At 34.3% G+C, this 16,945-nt stretch overlaps 1 protein-coding gene across 6 annotated transcripts in view; it reads left to right on the top strand.

Annotated features, from left to right (window-relative positions):
- Positions 1-16,945, top strand: part of RYR2 (ryanodine receptor 2) — a 377,699-nt gene that overhangs the window by 303,465 nt on the left and 57,289 nt on the right. For all 6 annotated transcript variants that reach the window (XM_084203478.1, XM_084203479.1, XM_084203477.1 and 3 more), the window contains 10 exons: positions 1,790-1,920; positions 3,662-3,982; positions 5,341-5,581; positions 5,991-6,078; positions 7,129-7,221; positions 7,591-7,761; positions 8,742-8,801; positions 12,889-13,023; positions 14,692-14,728; positions 16,217-16,328. In XM_084203478.1, the coding sequence (XP_084059604.1) occupies positions 1,790-1,920; positions 3,662-3,982; positions 5,341-5,581; positions 5,991-6,078; positions 7,129-7,221; positions 7,591-7,761; positions 8,742-8,801; positions 12,889-13,023; positions 14,692-14,728; positions 16,217-16,328 (1,389 nt within the window). The remainder of the gene's footprint in view (positions 1-1,789; positions 1,921-3,661; positions 3,983-5,340; positions 5,582-5,990; positions 6,079-7,128; positions 7,222-7,590; positions 7,762-8,741; positions 8,802-12,888; positions 13,024-14,691; positions 14,729-16,216; positions 16,329-16,945) is intronic.

The following is a 16,945-nucleotide window of genomic DNA, read 5'->3' as shown; positions in this document are numbered from 1 at the left end:
AGGGTTAACTAAGATATTATAAAATTATGTCATTCAGCTCAGCAATTGCTATACTCTTCATTCCATAATGTATAATTGTGATGTAGATTTTTTCCTCATTACTCTAAATTTAATTTAAAAAATAGTCTTGTAAAATGCTATTTATTTTCTAGCTGTTACCCAGCTAAATGAAGCATTGCAATTGCTGCTTTATACATCTCTGTATCTGCTAACCCCCCTTCAAGTTACATTTGGTCTGTGTAAGCCATGTTTGGTCATAAAATAGAGATACCTAGAAAAATTCAGTTTTTAAAACTGAAGAGTTGCACTGCAGTGACTAACACTGTTCTGAAGGCAGGCTAAACAGAATGCATTAATTTCAGATATTGGTAGCAGTTGTCTAGGAAGTTCACTGTCTAGGAAGTGACACTCTTGAGCAGATCAACCTGTGAATAAGTCCAGAGCAGCCCCATGACATACCCTTGCTTACTTGGTGGTTGTATCACAGGCAACAGTGTGAAAAATCACTCAGACCAAAATTCAAGTAAAAAAAAAAAAAACCCAAATCTGTGGAAAATCAGGTCTCCTTGATTTCCTTAAGGACATAATTTTTTTTTTTTTTTGCTGTTTGGCAAATAGAGGATATGGGATGTCTTTTGAAGACAAAATATATCAGTGTAACCAATAATTTTTGTGTATGATTGTCTGCCAGCAAAACCAAAAAGCACATGCTCATCACAGGTGTTTGTGATGGATGTATGTTTTGCTTATGAAGACTTAATGAAAAGGGGAAAAAAAGGAAGAAGTAGGACACGGTATGAATAATAATGGGATTGAAGTTAGATTTAACAAAATCAAATTTAATGAGTTAGATCTAGAAAGAATAAAATCTCAAAGACCGAGATAAACTACAGAGTGAGGATGAACCTTGTTAAATCACAAGATCAGTTTTGAGGTATTTTTTTTCCTTTTAACTTGAAAGTTCATGGCTCTCCTGAGTTCAAATTCTCTTGAATTTCTGTCACATGTGTGATTTGGTCTCAGCTAGGGATTTTTCACCTTTCTAAATTCTGCTGTGATATATTACATTGAAAATTAGAAAGACTAGTATAGCTGTCATGTGAAGAACCCAAGGGAAGTGACAGGGAGGGCATCACTTATTTCTTCCTAGAAACAGGCTTTTTAAAATTTTGACACACAAAGAATTTTGATTATCAAATAAATGTCATATAATTGAAGATATTAAAGCAATGGCATTGTGATAAAATTTCAGAGTTCTTGATCATTAGAAACATTTTCCACTAACTGAAGAACTTGACTTTCATACTAGACTAAGCATAAAAGTGATTATCATAATTTCTCAGAAAAATGAAATTTCACTTAGATAAAATGATAGTTGATTTTGTTCTCTTGTTCTATCCATAGCTTTTTCTTAATAGTAGGGATTATACAGTCAGTAAAGTTGAGAGGAAAGTAATAGAACATTTTTAGGCATTTTTATAATTACTTTGGTTTCCCCTGCATGTTTTTCATTTTCTGTAAGCTGCGCAGGCCACCTTTGACATTTTATGTCTTTACATGTCATTCAAATGTTAGCAGAGTGTTGCTTTTTCTATTACACGTTTTTGTGTTGATGATCCCAGTAATGTCATGGCTTCTCTTAGAAATGCATTGATCTCAGAAGACAGCCCCAAGGTGTGGTCAGTCAGTACTTACCAGCAGGCTCCCCTGGTGGTCCCTTCCAACCTTACCCCTTCTGTGGCTCTGTGATCATAGATGTGTGTCACTAATGGTGTGTGTTAATTCACAGGCAACGATCAGCGCTAGGAGAGTGCTTGGCTGCTTTCTCAGGGGCCTTTCCAGTGGCTTTCTTGGAAACTCATTTGAACAAACATAATATCTACTCAATCTACAATACCAAGAATGCGAGAGATAGAGCAGGTATTTCCAGAAACTGACATTGTGATTATGAAAACATGATTTCACTATAAATGCTGCTTGCCTTAAGATGTGCGATTTTGCATGCATTTTATAATGCAAGAATTTTCTTGTTATTTCATGGATGAATTTATTTTCTAAATCTTTGTTTCTAAATAAATTTTCTAATAAATTCTTTTCTCAATTTTATGTTCCTAATGTTACTGATATGTTAATTTTGAGATAACGTTCTCAAAATACCACTTTGGAATTGAATTAATGAAGAGACTGCACATTTTTAGAACCTCAGATATTCTATATTTGATCACAAAATTAAGCATAAGCATCCTTGTCAGTAGCTTTGGTTCCTCAGTTTACACAAACAGTTTTGGGTCCCTAAAACATACATGCTTGCAACTGAAGGAAAATCAACTGAAGAAAATAGCTTTGCTATATTATCCCCTTATGAAGTAAAAAAGTAGCAGAGTAGTTTGTAGATTGGTTGTAATTTTGTTTGACATAAAAGGCAGTACAGATGCTTTGCAGTGACATTATGTATGTGTACTTTACATATATCTTTTTATTCCATTCTTGATGTTTCTTATGCTGCAACATGCTTGTTGAATAAGGTCACACGCACAAACTGTTCCTGCAATAAATAGAAGTTGCAGTAGAGCTTCACAAGCTCTGCCTATATGCTGTCTGTATCATATTACAGATACACAAAGATGACAGTATATGTTCATGTAAGATGCCAGTTTATAATGGCAATAATTTTATAACTTCACCTTTGTTTTTTAAAAAAGGGAGCATAGCAGATTTTTTCTCCAAGTAGCTCTAGTAGCCAAACTTGAAATTATCAACAATTATGCATGCTTACCATATATTTTATCTATTTTAATATATCTGGAAGGACAGTCCCCTCTATTGTCATGATTTTTAACAGAAAATTGAATGTTTTTACTAAAATTGAATAATCTTAAAGGAGACTATGTGATGTCTGTGTAAAATATATTTGCTGTAAATAGGAGATGATACTGCTTGGGAAAAAGGTCAATAAGGAGCTGTGGAGTGATGGTAGAGAGACTTGTATTCACAAGTTGCAGGCTAAGTTTTTGTTCTAAAGATACCTGTGTATGTTGTGGTATGTGTCTGTTAGTATGTTAAACATTCAGGAGCCACAGGTTGCCCTCGCAGAGATTTTTTTGTAGATGAAAGAAACTGCCTCAAAAATCAAGGCAACTGCAGTGCCTTTTCAGAGGAAGGAACTACAAATTCAAATGAATTAAAAAGTAAACATTTACAATCACATATTCTCCTCTAGAATCAGTTTCTCAAATGTGTTCAATTTGTTAGGACAGGCAATGGTTTCTGTTTGTTCTATTAGAATTCCAGGTCTCATCTGATGTATTGTTGAGAGATATTTCATTGTATCAATTTGTTTTCTCAACTGCAAAACTTACCCTGGAAGGGGTTTTGAAATTTAAGGTTTATTTTGTATATAGAAAAGTGCGTCTGATTTCTCTGAATTCATTCCACAATTGTTGAAGCTTTCATATAGAAATTTTAATTACAGAACTGTTAATATAAACAGTTAATTGCTCAACAGTATGAAAGGATGTATATTTTATTGTTGCGTTGAGTATGTTTCCTTTGGATCACAAGGGTGAAAATGTAAACAGAAAACAGAAGTTGTATTGAATAGCAGCTGAAAAGCTGTTTTCCTTTTGTGAGCTAGTTTATTGACTTTTTTTTTTCCCAACAGTTCTCAATTTGCCGACTAGTGTAGAAGAGGTTTGCCCAAACATTCCTTCCTTGATGAAGCTGATGGAAGAAATAGTGGAGCTGGCAGAGTCCGGTATTCGTTACACACAAATGCCACATATCATGGAAGTGATACTGCCTATGCTGTGCAGTTACATGTCACACTGGTGGGAGCATGGGCCTGAGAACAATCCCGACAAGGCTGAAATGTGTTGCACAGCCTTGACATCAGAGCACATGAACACTCTGTTGGGTAACATATTGAAAATCATCTATAACAACCTTGGTATTGATGAAGGAGCCTGGATGAAGAGATTAGCAGGTAAGGACTGAAAATAAATTAATTATCAAGCAAATGTGTGTGTATATTTAGAATGTATATACACACAAAGAGACTCTGACTCACTCTGTGTTTACCCTGTTAAAGCTGGAATAGAACAACACTCATATTTGTACATTTTTAAACAATACAGATCTGGATGAACCAGAAATACCAAGTATAAAAAAAAAACAGTGTAAGCAGTATGTTTTAATCTCTCTATAAGTAATATAAGAAGTACATTAGAATATTTCTTTTTCCATAGAATATACACATGTGCCTTTTGCAGTATATTAAATTCAAGGACTATAGTACATTTCCATTGCATAGCAAATTTTCATTTGCAGGCATCATACAGTTCCTTGCTATTCTGTATGAGTGCTGGATCCTTAAAGCCTGGGTTTGAAGGCATATATCTAACACATTCATTACAATGAAATGTCAAAATTCTCATGTCATTTTAGTAATAGTTATGTTGACTTCATCTTGTGAAGAACTTGAAATTAATTTAAAACCACTTTAATTCTCAGTGTTACAGTCTCTGAGGAAAAGTCACTTCAGTGGTATGGATTCAATTTTTCAATTAGACTTTCTTACGACTTTTCAGTATTTACTGTAGTAGTAATTTCATTCATGGTAGCATTCAGAATTCCTAGTGTTTTGAGAGTTAGTAATGTAATGCACTCTTAGAATAGGTAGCAACTGCCTAAAATTCTGTGTAATTTAATCAGTGTGTTACAAATGGTTTGATACCAATGGGCCCAGTTGAAGTGCTTATTTACATAACTGTTATTATGAGTAGATTTTCAAAAAGCTTGTGCTGACAAGTCTGAAATGAATCAGTTGAATCATTCCCATTTGTGTCTACATACAAGACTTCTTAGTGTGCTGAAGAAATACAGGCAAGATGTTTCCATGGGTTTTCAAATAACCAGAGCATGCTTTCCAGCTCCCCTTCGCTCAAGCAAGATTCAAAGGAGGAGGCAGCAGCTGAGAAAATTTGTGCATGCACTGTGTAGCTATATGTGTATCCATCCATACCATTAAACAACTCTGGCATTGCTCAATAAAACTATGCAGACAAATACCATGCTGACAGCATTCCAGTAAAGAGGTGTTTCAAGTTTTATGATCTTGCAACCTTAGTCTGTCAAGTTACAATTTCTGCCCTCAGGCAAGGTGAATTGACTTTGTGAAATCCTGACCACATTTAATTCTTGGCAAAACTTCTGCTGATTTCAATGGGGGCAGGATTTGGCTCTGTAGCCTAGAAGTAAGATTCAAGAAAGTGGGAAAAGGTAAAAAATTTTAGTTATATTTTGTGGCCAGGTATATATTATAATATTCATTGCCTTAAATAGTGTTTTCCCAGCCCATCATAAGTAAAGCGAAGCCACAGCTCTTAAAGACACACTTCCTTCCACTGATGGATAAACTAAAGAAAAAGGCAGCAGTGGTTGTATCGGATGAAGAACATCTAAGAGCAGAAGGCAGAGGTGACATGTCGGAGGCTGAACTGCTCATCCTAGATGAGTTCACCACTTTGGCACGGGACCTCTATGCCTTCTACCCTTTGTTGATTAGATTTGTGGACTATAACAGGTATGTGGAGAGGAATAGGTCAATGAATCTCATAAAACCTTCCTTTTTAATGATACCGCCTCTTGTCCCTTGATGTGCCTAGCCCTGAATTAAAGTGGCTTTTACTCAGTCTGGCAATCTTGCAGTTGCTCAAGCTAATGCTTTCTGACTTTTAGGAGGAGCTGGGGTCTTTTTGAGAAGAAAACAAAAGAAAATTTCAATCCAGATCTATTGGATTAGAATTAGGATTAATATTAAAGGATTGTAAGGGTTGGAAATAGGACATCTAAAAGCCACTGCTACCCGAAAGGATTAAAAGCATATATTATTGGTTTTGTTGACTTGTATCCTTGTAAAATGTTGAAAAGTGATTTCAAAGCATTAAGACAATGAGGATTATCCCCCTTTTCACCTTTTTACCAAATTTTAGGGCAAAATGGTTGAAAGAGCCCAATCCTGAAGCAGAAGAGTTGTTCCGCATGGTGGCTGAGGTTTTCATTTACTGGTCAAAGTCTCATGTAAGTAATTCCTTGGTAAATATTTTTTTAATGAGGTTTCTTAATGGGTAGATCAGTTATTTAGTGGTTATATTTGTAAACCACATTTAATGACAGAAGTGAAACTGCAGATGGGAAGGTATTATTGACTCACATTTCTGACACTTTTGGAATGGCAGAGAAGATAAGAGAGTCGGATAGGTATTTTGTAACATAGTAAATTGATTAAAGATATTTTTCTTACAGGTTCTAGTTTGTTTGTTGTGAGTTAGTTTTTTGGGATTTTTTTTAATGTGTTAAACTCATTGCATTTTATATCCTTACCTTTATTTTTCTTTTCAATTATTTAAACCCCATAGCCTTTTTATAATCAGACCTAGTAAGCACTGATACTTCTTAAGTAAAACATGATTCAGTGAACCCTGGAGCACAAAGAATTAAAAACCCAAAAGAGTTTAATTACTTTAAGGCATTAGATCTTTGTATGGACTGTTGTCTGTATGAAATTCCTTTATTTGCTATAGCTTCAGTTGTCTCAAGTATGGGGAACAAGATACTTTATAACTTCAGTACTGGTGCCTCAATTTGGCTTTAACATTTATTATAAACAGCACTGTGCACAAAAAGTGATTACACTGTAGGTAGATACCAGATATTGAAATCACCTGTGTATTCATAATTTCAACATTTTATTTAAATATTTTCTTATGTTCCTGAATATAGTGGAAGTTTATAATGGGGTAAAATGAATTAATAATTTTTTAGTAAGGGAAGACCTGGACCATATTTTTATATTGAATTGGAGGAGGAGTGGGATTTTTATAATGTCTTTTTCATAGCTAGGGAAACATTTCCTTCTCTCTAACATGGGGAAAATCCCCAACATACAATACCTGAGTTATGCAGTATAAATGAAACTTAAATTCAAGGACATTGTTGATCATCTGTTAATTTTTACTGCCCTTAACTTGTGGATTTTACCGATTTCTTCTTAATTTGTACTTTTATTTAAGGTATGTTTAGATAGAGCACTCATAGAATTGCTTCTAACTGAGATCTGTATATTTCCAGAATTTCAAAAGGGAAGAGCAGAACTTTGTGGTGCAAAATGAAATCAACAACATGTCTTTCCTTATCAGTGACACCAAATCTAAGATGTCTAAGGTACCGTATTCATGTTTTTCTCTTCGCGAAGGGAAGGAGTCAGGAAGATTCCAGAGAAGCACCTTTTATTGTTTGATTTTTTTTTTTTTTGTTTGACTTTTTTGGAGGGGAGGGGATTGGCTTTTGGTTTTGGTTTTTTTCTGGTGAACAAATCTGTTGAAAACACTGGGTTGAGATGCAAAGGGCAATCATTTGAGTAACACATTGCAAAATATTGGCAATGTTAAAATGCCAGTTCCACTGGGTGAAGTCGCGCCTGTATAGGTAATAAGGAAATTGTCAAGCCAGAGGCAAGTACAAAGTTGCTAGTACAATTCTTTTATTTAATATTGGATTTGGTTTCTTTTTCCTTTTTACTTTATTCTGCAGGCAGCAGTTTCTGACCAGGAAAGGAAGAAGATGAAGAGAAAAGGTGACCGCTATTCTATGCAGACCTCTCTCATTGTGGCAGCACTGAAGAGATTGCTTCCAATAGGCCTAAACATTTGTGCTCCTGGAGACCAAGAGCTAATTGCACTGGCCAAAAATCGTTTTAGCATGGTAGGTGCTTTTTTTTCACTTCTAAAAGTTAAAGATATTTACTGATCTAATTTTTTAATGTTTCACCCTGTGTTCATTCTTACAGCATAATGCAGAGAATCAAGATTATAATTCTGTTTTATAAGGGCACAGTGGGTGATTATGGTGTATATCTGCATATTTTCCTCTTTGCTTAAAACATTTCAATTTGAACATGCTTATTATCAGTATGGATATATTTCAGAATAATCAGTGTATGAATGGAGATAATATTCATTCATTAGTTGAGCTAGTTATTTTTTTCTCTTAATTTTCAATGCAATGTAGTGTTTGTTATATTTTAGGAAGCTTGAATTTGGTTGGAGTTGGTATCAAAATTCTTTTCCAATCCAGTTGATTCTGTGACTCTCATAAAATTAAGAACTAGCTGTTTCCTAACTTCTGTGCCCAATATCATACCTAATTCCTTTTAATCACTCTCATGTGAATGAAAGAATTTCTGTAGGGATAGACTGTTTCAAAAGTAATTCTTTTGGGTATATACTCACAGTGCAATAATTTGATTTTAATTTGGAATATACTCCTTTTCTCAAGCTGTAATACTTTCTAAACTGTAGGGGGTTATACGGCCATTGGACTGCTGAACTGAATCCTATAAAAGATGCTATGAAAAAGCTCTGCAAAAAAAGAGAACTCAAATCATAGAAGGCTCTGTTCATGTTATTGGCTTTATTTGGTCAAACTTTCCGTATGTGCATGTTAGCAATTTGAATTCAGGCTCGCTTTTAGTGTGTTACTGTGAACAGATATGTATGATGCCATCCAGAACTTGATCCTGCAAGCTTAGTTAAGAAAAGGTTTGTCTCTGATATTTTTCTCAATCTTTCACATTGTCAGTTTCATTCATCATCTCATGAAGCCCAAGGTGATATTTATATGAATCATAACGTTTCCTAATTACCTTCCATTCTTAATTTACATGATTTGTGATCTGTTGGCAGAAAGACACTGAAGATGAAGTACGAGATGTCATCCGCAGTAATCTTCACCTTCAGGGCAAGGTATGCAATTTTTAAATTTGATTTTTCTTCCTTTGAATTCATTTGTCAGTGCCATATAATGGCAACCTGCCTTGGTTTGTTAGAATAACTTGTAGTCCCTTATTCTCTTCTGTCAAGTAACTTGTTCATATTAACTTTCATGTTAAATGTTAGGTTTTCAGTGTGTGTGTACGTGCACAATATACAATGATATATGGCCCTTCAAATCTCTCTCCATTCACACCATTAATACAAAATTGGAGATGGAAGGAAGTTCTATCACTGTTTGAACTACACCTACTAGTATTTGAGTATTTGCGCCTACTAGTCTGCAAAATGCTCAAAGTTAATTAGCATCAGCTTGAAGTGCAAATGAAAAGGAAGCTGCCATTTTGACATACTCTATAAAATGAAATATCTCCGGTTTTCTCAGTTTGGTTCCTGCTTTTCAGTCCTGGGAAAATAAGGTATTTTGGGAAAAAGTATAGATTTCTGTTGCTGAATTCCAATTAGTGCCAGGTGAATAGCTTTAGGGGAAAAGTCTTGAAATGGCCAGCGTAATGAAACTGTTTTAATAATACTTCAAATAAAGAAAAGGAAGCCAGAATATGGAAGTGGAATAAAATTATGCATCTGTCTCCACTGCTGAAGAAAGATGGAATCGTATCTATGGATGTTGCTTTACTTGGGATTATCCTCTACCTCCTCCCCCTTCCCCATCTTTTATTCACCTCAAGAGAAAACTAAACTACTGTTTTCTGTGCTTATTATAAGGTCACAAAAGAGTAAACATGACTTTAAAGTCTGGTGCTTTTTTCCTGAACTGTTATTTAAGAATCATTCAGAAGTCTAGATTCCACTGCAATCAGGCATGTCAGTAATAATTTTTTTTTTTATGAGCTGGTAGTGGAATGGTTCTTCCTGAATAATATGTGAAGATTAATTTTCTCCCATCATATTTTCCATATGTCTCTGCCATGTTAACAACAAAAGTGTTTAATCCAGTAGCTTTAAATTATAGGGTTTGCACATAGAAAAGATTACTTCAAAGCAAAAGACTTGGTTAAATCCTAAAACCTTGAAATACTTATCTTTACATAGCAAATATTGTTATATACTGAGAAGCAGAAAACAAATGGGAGAAGTACTCAGAAGAAAGCAGTGTTTCTGAAGACCTTAATGAGCAACAGTACTTAAACAATGTGAATGCTATGAACATAAAACCTTTGAATGTGAGGTGATTTTGTGTATAAACTTCAAAAGTGTTTTCTTAGTGACAGTGATAGATATTTCTGTTCTGGCATTTTCAGTATGTGTACATTGTAATTTTGTGAGCCATGCAGTTACAAGTCTTGCCTGGGATTTCATGTTGCTATTTAGCGCTTACCCTCCTGTTTTATCTACTTCAGTTTCTGTTTTGTGGCTTCAGTGATACGTTCTGCTGTTAAGAAATTTCTGTCTCTTACTGCTTTGTTGCCTGGAAGTCATGGTACATCCTAATACCTTGGTCTATGCTTTCTCTTCAGAAGCTTCCTATGCTTCAATTAAAAGTTTGCTCTTGTTATGAAACATACATCTTTTCTGTTTATACTACATGAGAATAAAATTGCTTATAAATTTCTTAGATTGATGCAATTTCAGTGCCTTGATAATTAAGACAAAAGTAATTTTAGCTAATCCAAAATCCACACTGTTGGATTTTCCAGTTGTAAATTTTTCATCAGTGACTGTAGAATATCTTTTTTTTTAAATGAATTCCCAGTGGAAGATTAAAATCTGAAAGAGAAGCATATAATACATAGATAACAAAACTAAACTGCTGTTGTAGTTAGCTTTATTTTACAGCTGTTTACATATTGCTTTAATAGCTTTTAAAAGCTCTGATTTAGACCTGTATGTGACAAGTAGTTAACTGCAGACAAAACAGTGACTTATCAGTGACACATTCTAGAGTTAGCACTAAATGTTACTTAAAGTTACTTAAAGTATAATGTGTGAAGTTAAATTCAGTAGTTATGTACAAATTACAACACAGTTTATTCCATGATTTTCTGATGTCATTAGGATTCAGTCACAACACAGTCAAGTATGATGTTTCTTGTTACAAAAAATGATGCCATCATGCATAGACTACCCTTTTGTTGTCTAAGTGAATCAGATATAATGGGAATGAGGGCCAAATCATCTTATAAATTGAAATTATTATTTTCTACTTTGAATTAATATGTAACAGTAATAGTGGTGTGTGTAAAGCGGCTTTCAAAATATAGGAAAGATACTGCATTTTGAAAGGCTGGTTTTCTTCCATAGCAATATTCTTTCTTTAAATGGGGTTTTCTTTTAATCACTTCTTCTCAGAAATACCTAAAATTCTGTTATTTACATTAGAACTAAAATGTAATTTATCTAGATTCCTTTTGTTAGAGAATCATCCTTCTGAATCTTTAGCTATTAATGTTATGGCATCTATTTCATGCATTTGTCTACCTTTGTCTGCATTTGTCTTCACCCTGTTTCTGTCTTTCCTTTCCTTGCATGCCTGCATGCTGTTACTCAGTACCAAGCCTTTTATTTCAAGAAATTGATGATGAAACTTGCATTCATTTTGACATGGATGAAGCTCAAGTCACCAAAATCTTCTTCCAGCCATTCTAATTCACACCTTGAAATGCCAACTACTCATACCCTTAGAAAACTACCTATACAAAAAAGCTGTACCTTGATAGAATGTGAGGAGTCCTCAGATCAAAAGAGATCTCCACCTGTGATTAAAAAGTCTTTTGTGGACTATCCATTCATGATGATCCAGTCAAATGCTCACACAAAGACTGTGGATGTGACAGTTGTTAAGAAATGGAAAAGCCGAAAGGTGGAAGAAATGCCTGCAAAATGTGGCTTTCTAGGTTGTAATAAACTGTTAATGAACAACTGTGTAAGTTTTTAATCATTCCTGGAACTTGAGTAAACCATGTATCGTAATATGTTTTGAGGAGGTGAATTAGCATTATTGTCTCATCTTAGGCAAAAATTGAAATCTGGATCCACAAAGAAGTTTTAGTCAAGTAAGTGTTGAGTTCAAGCCCTATGGAAATCTGTAGGGTTTAGCCCTCCGAGTTCTCCTGCCATCTGGGCTGGTGTGTCTGCAACAGCAACTGCAGAATCAGGAATGATCACTGGCCACAGCTCTCAGTAAAATGGGTCCTCAGTGTCATGGGCACAGTAAATGATTTCAAAGTGTGTTGCATTAGTCTTGATTAGCAGAAGGGCTGGGAAGACAAAACAAACTAAAAAGGAATCACCAATTGTAAAACAGAGAATTACAGATTATTGAAGTAGAAGATATGAAATGTAAAGAGAAAAATTTGATAAAAACTATTTTGCTTCTTACAGTTCTTTATAATTTGTAGGCTGATAAGCAAATGCATCTGAATTTCAGTTTTCCAAATTAGCTTCTAATTTTTTAGCTAATAATCAGTAAAATTAGGATTTTCTAATGATTAAAAATAATTTTAAAATAGATGTAAATAATAGCAATACTACTAATCTCCATGACTGAAAACTAAGTAATCCCAACTAATAGAGCAACACTTTTAATGTTGTTTCATTTAACAATGGGAAAGGCAGTGTACTAAGTTATGTCTGTGTACCTCATATTCATTACTTTTCCTCAAATACTATGTTCATTGCTGGTGCCAGTGCTATTTATTGACCAATGATTTTTTGCTATTTGTATGATTATTAGTGTTTTAGTTCTGTGGGACAGGTTGCCCATAGAAACTGTGGATACATCATCTCTGGAAGTATTTAAGGCCAAGTTGGACATGACTTTGAGAAATCTGCTCTCGTGGAAGGTGTCCTTGTGTATGGCAGAGGGGTTGGAAGTAGATGGCCTAAAGTTGCCTTCTGACCCAAAACACTTTATGTTTTCTGGAAGCTCTTACAAAGCATTGCACAAATTAGTCTTGCTCTCACAGTGTAATGGATGGGTTATGTAAATGTGTAGGTTTGCCATATGAAGTGTTTCAGTTTATCTTTGAAGCTGTTTCTCTACTACTGAAACTGTTTGGAACATTTTGCCTTGGTGACATGTGAAATCTTTCTCCTGCAGCTTGAGGATCCTGCCATTAGATGGCAGATGGCACTTTACAAAGATTTGCCAAACAGGTCTGAAGATTCCTCAGATCCAGAGAAGACTGTGGAAAGGGTCCTTGATATAGCTAATGTGCTGTTTCACCTGGAACAGGTTAGACACATATTACCAATTTCATTGCTTCTTAATCGAAATAAAAGTATTCACACTTTCATTTGTACTTTCACCTGCTGTATTTAATGTTATAATCTTTTTTCTTTCTTTTGATAACTACTGTTTACATGCTTAATCCTGTGTTTTGTAGTCCAATATCATGGTCATATCTATCTTGCAGTGTATTTGCAGCAGGTCCAACTATTTGTGTGGCCAATATGGAAAACTTAGATATTCCTTGCTGCACTCAAGAAACAGCAGAAGCAGGTTGGGGGAATAATTTTTTCTGAAAAAGTTTTGTCAAAACCTTTAAGTTCTTCAGAATCTGGCTCTATTGTATTATTTAATGTTTTTTGCATTAATATATGAGCTTCCCATGTGGCCTGAACTACAGTAACTTTTATTTAAGTAATTCTCTTTTTTATTTTGTGTCCTTTCCAGTGTGCTTTAAAATATGGAGTTAAAAATCTCCTATATGGGTACATCTTACAGATCAAAGACCCATTGATAAGTTATTTTTGTGATTTTTCTCTTTGAATTATTACCTATTATGCACTTTAGGTTTATTATGGTTTTTCCTTTTTAAAATGTAGTTACAAAGCAGGACATGAACTTGGAAGGTGTTCTTAATGGCAGAGATGAACCCTGCTGGTGGCACACCATAGGATACAAACTGTCTTCATATAAATTTTACAATTTTTTTTTTCCTTTTCAAAGAACACTTGAATATCCAAGGTTCTCTTACAATTCTCATTAGATTAGTTGGCTTCACTGAGAAAGTTTTTAGACCCAATGTCAAGAAGTTTCCTCGCTGTCAGGAAGTCACTGGTTCAGTCAATAGGAGCCTGAGAGATGTGTGAATGTGCTTGTATGTACACTCTGCAGAAGGTGTGTTGATGTGAATATCTGTGTCCTGTCTGCTGTATCACACAACTCTTCTTCGTATAGTTTGCCAGCCTTGATTTGGGTTTGCTGCAAGTTCAACAGTCGTACACAGCTTGGTAGAAGAGAATGGGGAGGAGTCACTAATTTTTACCTGTTGCTGAATATACAGGGAGCAAGCAAAAAGGGATAGAAGTATGGAAGTAAATCCTTGTCAGTCATGGCTTGCCTATGAGAGAGAGAGAGAGGAGAATGAGTGCTGATTTGAAAGGATATCGGTTTGCTCTGAGGAAAGAAGTCTAGAGAAAAGCTAGAAATATGAGAGGGAGGGAGGGAAAGGTTTTCTCTTCTACCCTGGTTTTATCAAAGTTGAGATGATCCCGCAGTAGTACAGAACAGGATGGATTCCCATCCAGATCAACATTTAGGATCAGTACTTCTGATCAGACTTAAACAATGACTTGCTAACAAGTTTTCTGCTTTTTTATGGCTACCTTGCACGAATTGTTTAAAGATTTAGCCCCACAGCTTTTCTTGTCTTCTGCAGATAAATGCTCAGGAGCTTTTGTTACTGAAATGAGAAATCTGGTGTCTTTAAAATTAATGAATATATGAGCACTGCATCTGTTTTTATGATAGTCTTGAGTAATCCTTTGCTCTCTGTATACAAATACTCTGTTTTCCATATATACTTTAAATGTTTTCTGTATTCCACTGGCAACAATCAGTCCATTCTTTGTGGTTTTTTTCCATGCTGACCTAACTTCTTTGTTTTACTGTTTTCAGAAATCTGCTTGCGTAGGCCGAGGCTATTTCTTTTGGGAAAGTATTGAGGGTTTTATAATTTTGTGAAGATATTACTAATTACCTCACTTTCACATTTGGATTTGTCTGACTTTTAAATTAGTAGTGCTGGCACTTGTTTTTGTGACTGTAAACATGTTTGCAGTGAATGCTTTTTTGTCCTTTCTTTTAAAAAATATTTTTCTTTTGTATTTTAACTTTTAGAAAGAACTTATTTAAGATTGCTACCATTTAATCTTAAAAGTATAATTCTATATTTCACTGAATGGCAGTGGTTTTGTCTGTTTAATTAAATGTTCATTGTTTAACAATTAATATTTTTTTGTATTTCACTAAACTGGATATCCAAATTTGGATTGAATTTTGAGTCCACATAAATATCAGAATTACCACTGCATTTTTTTCATATAATGCTTGATTTTATTGCAAGGGAGAATTAGCAAGACTTTCAGGGTAGAAATGCTAACTTCCACTGGCTTCTTTGATGCTGTTGGAACAGAGGAGTGTAGTTGTTTGTAGAAGAAACAAACCACACATAAATAACCAAACAGCCCACCGCAAAGTTCAACTCCCCTTAACTCTACAACAGTTGCATAGGTTAAATCAAATTATATAATTTTTATGGAAGATGTGTGAAATAAATCACAGAGACTAAATAGGCTGTGGGAAAGGAGTGATCCATAGCACAGTCTGCAACCATGGTTCCCAGTTACCCAGTCAGGCTATGTACAGAAGTATGCAGGTGGGCTTCAGCATCACAGCAGTAGTTTTTCTTGGGATGCAAACAAGAATAAAAGGTGGAAGAAGAAAGGCATAATAGATAAAGATGGAGCACACCCTATTTCATCTCATGCCACTGTAGAGCCAAGATGCAGAAGGAGAATATATTTTAAGACAGAGATGTAGTTTTCTGAAATGTAGCTAAAATGTTTTGAAGTATTTGATGTACATTCTGTCTGTGCTACTTCACAGAAAAGATTTAGTCTTAAGTCTTTGTACTTGTCACACTTTTCTAAATTTAATTCCTTTCCACTGTAACTGATTGTGGTAAATATTGCAAACAAAAGACTTTTTGTATCCATGAAAATTTCTTTAAAAATATTGTCTGAGGCAATGTGAAGGTGTACAATTTACCTGCACATGTGTAAAGAGTTACATATAAAAGATGGAATGAAAGAAAGCTTTCTGCATTGAAAGTTAAGGCTTCCTGAGAGATGGCCTTATTGATGATAGTGTTCTATATAAAAGATAGCAAAAGTAGAATGAAGTTAAAAAGAATATCTATATCATACCAGGAAAATGGGATTTTTGCTTTAAATTTATTTTCTAAATTCTGATTCTATGATTTGGCTGAATGCTTGAACTCTGTCTAGAACACTTATTCTGATCTATTCTTCTTCTGTTGCTTTTCTATTTATTTGTTAACTAACATTTTTACTGATATTACTGTTTCCTGACACTAGGGACATTGCCACATTATTTTTCCATGCGTGTTTTGTGTAACAGGTCGAGCATCCTCAGCGGTCCAAAAAAGCAGTGTGGCATAAGCTGCTGTCTAAACAGAGGAAAAGAGCAGTAGTGGCCTGCTTTAGAATGGCACCGTTGTATAATCTGCCAAGGTAAGAGCTGTATGGCTTTGTCTTTCACAAATGCACTAAAGTTCATACTATTTGGCAAGCTCAAAAGGGAAAAAAAAAGCCAGTAATTGATAAACTAGGTATTATAGCTTGTATATTGCTTTATTTATTAGGTTTAATTACTTTTTCCCATCTTCTGAAAAGAATAAAAAAATATCATTTTTAATTTCTGACTTCAAGTCTAATCCTCAGCTTTAAAAAATGAAATTATTTGAGCACAATCCAAAGTTATCTATTTCTGTTATCCTAATATTTGTATTAAAAAATATAAAAATATTTTATATATAAAGAACATAAAACTCAGCAATGTGATAATTTACTTTTTATTTGTTGCATTTAAATTTCTTTAAAGTTTTTTTAAATTATCTATTCCTAAATAATTATTACTTTGTTTTAACATCAGTTTTACAAGTTAGTGTGACACAGTTTTAAAAAAAAACATTTAAATGTAAATTTTCTATTTTAAATGGGTGCTTTGATAGGTTTTAACATAGAACTTTTTCTTCCCTTTTAAATTATTGTTGTAATGACTGGACAGTTGTTTAAGCTAAATGAAATTCATATTGACCAAATCTTCTTTTTAAAAGTTTACAGCTTTT

The sequence above is a fragment of the Fringilla coelebs genome (assembly GCF_963513975.1).
Source record: "Fringilla coelebs genome assembly, chromosome: 3".
NCBI classification, from domain to species: domain Eukaryota; kingdom Metazoa; phylum Chordata; class Aves; order Passeriformes; family Fringillidae; genus Fringilla; species Fringilla coelebs.
This window is presented reverse-complemented; position numbering and strand designations above follow the sequence as displayed.